The sequence below is a fragment of the Chiloscyllium plagiosum genome, unplaced genomic scaffold (genome assembly GCF_004010195.1).
Source record: "Chiloscyllium plagiosum isolate BGI_BamShark_2017 unplaced genomic scaffold, ASM401019v2 scaf_7088, whole genome shotgun sequence".
In the NCBI taxonomy this organism is placed as follows: Eukaryota; Metazoa; Chordata; class Chondrichthyes; order Orectolobiformes; family Hemiscylliidae; genus Chiloscyllium; species Chiloscyllium plagiosum.
The window spans coordinates 18,996-23,062 of record NW_025214039.1 but is presented as its reverse complement, the minus strand read 5'-3'; the positions used below and the strand labels follow the sequence as shown (position 1 = coordinate 23,062).

General features: G+C 54.0%; 1 protein-coding gene across 1 annotated transcript in view; it reads right to left on the bottom strand.

Annotated features, from left to right (window-relative positions):
* Positions 1 to 376: 376 nt before the first annotated feature.
* Positions 377 to 4,067, bottom strand: part of LOC122547790 (adenylate cyclase type 4) — a gene marked incomplete at its 5' end in the record, with an annotated part of 12,925 nt that continues 9,234 nt past the window's right edge. Inside the window, one exon of the mRNA XM_043686370.1 lies at positions 377 to 904. Coding sequence (XP_043542305.1) covers positions 752 to 904 — 153 coding nt within the window. The remainder of the gene's footprint in view (positions 905 to 4,067) is intronic.

Sequence of the window (4,067 nt, the reverse complement as noted above, 5' to 3'; positions counted from 1 at the left end):
TTGCCGGGTTAGGTATTGAGTCATGGAGATCAGCAGGATGGTGGGGGGGGGGGTGTGTGACAAAATTACAATTCACGTACAGCACACAACAATTGCTAATGTCAATTTGCAGTCACCACCGACTGAAATGTGAATATTTTTGCAATGAGAACTTTGAACCTTGAAATCTTCCCTCGTCTCAGTTCGAATTCACGACTTCCATTTTCCAAAAGGATTTCAAATGTGACACAGGAACTGGAGTGGGTAGAGGCTGAGGTGACCTTAGGGGTTAGTCAAATAAACTATGGGATTTGTATTTCTAATTTTTAATGTTATTTGTTGTAAAGCTCCCTCTACACTGTCCCCCCCCATCAAACACTCCCAGGGACAGGGACAACACGGGGTTAGAGACAGAGTAAAGCTCCCTCTACACTGTCCCACCTCCCCAACTCCACTCCCCCCACCCCCGAACCTGAGCCCAGATCCGAGTCGGAGGGGGAAACTGCCTGGGGCGAAGAGGGGGCGGACACCACACGAGATTTGGGAAGGTGGGAACGGGACAGATTCCCCTCCACTCCCCCCCCTTCCCCCACCCCCCCACGGACACCAGTGATCCCACCTTGCCCACCCTCCCGCTCCGACACAGGGAGGAAGAGGGGAGGGGGTGGGGCTGTGGGGTGGGAGTCAAGAGAAGCTGGTATCTGGAGGCCGTGGGAGGGGTTGGGGGTTCGTGGGGGGAACCTCTCCGTCTCCCAACCCCTCCCCCTCCTCCTCAGTTGAGCACGTTGCCCTGGGAGTTGGAGCGGGTCAGGTCGGTGCAGACGAAGTAGGTGAGCAGCTGACCTTTGCCCTTGACCTGGACAACGCCCCGGGGTCGGCACGTGTACCCCAGACGACTCAACACACGACTTGTCTCCTCCGTCACCTGTAACCACAGAGTGAATGGGATGGGGGGAAGGGGGGCGACAGTGAGCGAGGTTAGCAGAGAAACCTTCCCCCTTGCGCTTGGGGCGGGCAGGGTGGTGGTGGGGGGAAGCAGGTGCATTTCCCTAGCGCCTACTAACTGAAGGAACCGATGCCCGCTCCACCACCCGCTCCGTCCACCGCCAATCGCACCCGCTTCACTCCCCCTCCTCCAAACCCCTTCCCTCCCCCAGCGACGCCCCCCCAACCCCGCCAACACACCCCTGAAACCCATCTCGCCCATGTCCCCCCCCGCCCACAGAATCAGATAATGCCCCTCCCCCTCCCCCACCACTGGCCGACACAACGCCCCCTCCAACCACCCCAGGCCCCACCTCGCCCACGTGCGTCCAGTGGGAATGAATGGGAAGAGGTTTTGGGGTTCATTGGAATTGTGTCCAATGGGAGTGAAAAGGAAATGGGTTTGGGATCCTTTGGGATTGTGACCAATGGGAGTGAATGGGAAGGGCGTTTTGGGGTCCACTGGAATTGTGTCCAAAGGGAGTGAATGGGAATGGGGTTTGGACTCCATTGGGATTGTGTCCAAAGGGAGGGAATGGGGTTAGGGTCCATTGGGATTGTTTCCAATGGGAGTGAATGGGAAGAGGGTTTGGGATCCATTGGTGTTGTGTCTAGTGGGAGTAAATGGGAAGAGGGTTTGGGATCCATGGGGATTGTGTCCAGTGGGAGTGAATGGGAATGGGGTTTGGGGTCCATGCAGATTGTGTCCAGTGGGAGTGAATGGGAATGGGTTTGGAGTCCATTGGGATTGTGTCCAATGGGAGTGAATGGGAAGAGGGTTTGGGTTCCATTGGTGTTGTGTCTAGTGGGAGTAAATGGGAAAGGTGTTTTGGATCCATTGGGATGGGGTCCAATGAGATTGAATGGGAAGAGGTTTTGGGGTTCATTGGGATTGTGTCCAATGGGAGTGAATGGGAAGGGGGTTTGGGGTCCAATTGGATTGTGTACAATGGGAGTGAACGGGAAGGGGGTTTGGTGTCCATTGGGATTGTGCTCAATGGGAGTGAATGGGAAAAGGGTTTGGGTCCATTGGGATTGTGTGCAATGGGAGTGAAGGGGGATTTGGGTCCATTGGGATTGTGTCCAATGGGAGTGAATGGGAAAGGGGTTTGGGTCCATTGGGATTGTGCTCAATGGGAGTGAATGGGAAAGGGGTTTGGGATCCATTGGGATGGGGTCCAATGGGAGTGAATGGGAAGAGGTTTTGGGGTTCATTGGGATTGTGTCCAATGGGAGTGAATGGGAAGGGGATTTGGTGTCCATTGGGATTGTGCTCAATGGGAGTGAATGGGAAGGGGGTTTGGGGTCCATTGGGATTGGGCACAATGGGAGTGAAGGGGAACGGGTTTAGGGTCCTTTGGGATTGTGTCCAATGGAAGTGAAAGGGAATGGGGTTTGGGGTCCATTGGGACTGTGTCCAATGTGAGTGAATGGGAAGGGGGCTTTGGGGTCCATCGGGATTGTGTCCACTGGGAATAAATGGGAAGGGGGTTCCGGTCCATTGGGATTGTGTCCAATGGGATTGAATGGGAAGGGGTTTTGGGGTCCATTGTGATTGCGTCCAATGGGAGTGAATGGGAAGGGGGTTTGGGGTCCATGGGGATTGTGTCCAACGGGAGTGAATGGGATGGGAGTTTGGAGTCCATTGGGATTGTGTCCAATGGGAGTGAATGGGAAGGGGGTTTGGGGTCCATTGGGTTGTGTCCAATGGGAGTGAGTGGGAAGGGCGTTTGGGGTCCATTGGGATTGTGTCCAATGGGAGTGAATGGGAAGGGGGTTTGGGGTCCATTGGGATTGTGTCCAATGGGAGTGAATGGGAAAGGGGTTTGGGATCCATTGGGGTTGTGTCCAATGGGAATGAATGGGAAAGGGGTTTGGGATCCATTGGGATTGTGTCCAATGGGAGTGAATGGGAAGGAGGTTTGGGGTCCAATTGGATTGTGTACAATGGGAGTGAACGGGAAGGGGGTTTGGTGTCCATTGGGATTGTGTCCAATGGGAGTGAATGGGAAGGGGGTTTGGGGTCCATTGGGACTGTGTCCAATGGGAGTGAATGGGAATGGGGTTTGGGGTCCATTGGGATTGTGTCCAATGGGAGTGAATGAGGTTTGGGTTCCAATGGGGTTGTGTCCAATGGGAGTGAATGGGAAGGAGGTTTGGGGTCCATTGGAACTGTGTCTAGTGGTAGTGAATGGGAAAGGGGTTTGGGATCCATTGGGATTGTGTCCAATGGGAGTGAATGGGAAGGAGGTTTGGGGTCCAATTGGATTGTGTACAATGGGAGTGAACGGGAAGGGGGTTTGGTGTCCATTGGGATTGTGTCCACGGGGAGTGAATGGGAATGGGGTTTGGGGTCCATTGGGATTGTGTCCAATGGGAGTGAATGGGAAGGTGGTTTGGGGTCCAATTGGATTGTGTACAATGGGAGTGAACGGGAAGGGGGTTTGGTGTCCATTGGGATTGTGTCCACGGGGAGTGAATGGGAAGGGGGTTTGGGGTCCATTGGGATTGTGCTCAATCGGAGTGAATGGGAAGGGGGTTTGGGGTCCATTGGGACTGTGTCCAATGGGAGTGAATGGGAATGGGGTTTGGTGTCCATTGGGATTGTGTCCAATGGGAGTGAATGGGAAGGGCGTTTGGGGTCCATTGGGACTGTGTCCAATGGGAGTGAATGGGAAGAGGGTTTGGGGTCCATTGGGATTGTGACCAATGGGAGTGAATGGGAAAGGGGTTTGGGATCCATTGAGGTTGTGTCCAATGGGAATGAATGGGAAATGGGTTTGGGATCCATTGTGATTGTGTCCAATGGGAGTGAATGGGAAGAAGGTTTGGGGTCCATTGGAACTGTGTCTAGTGGGAGTGAATGGGAAAGGGGTTTGGGATCCATTGGGATTGTGTCCAATGGGAGTGAATGGGAAGGAGGTTTGGGGTCCATTGGGACTGTGCCTAGTGGGAGTGAACAGGAAATGGGTTTGGGGTCCATTGGAATCGTGTCCAATGGGAGTGAATGGGAAGGGGGTTTGGGGTCCATTGGGATTGTGCTCAATGGGAGTGAATGGGAAGGGGGTTTGGGGTCCATTGGGATTGTGCTCAATGGGAGTGAA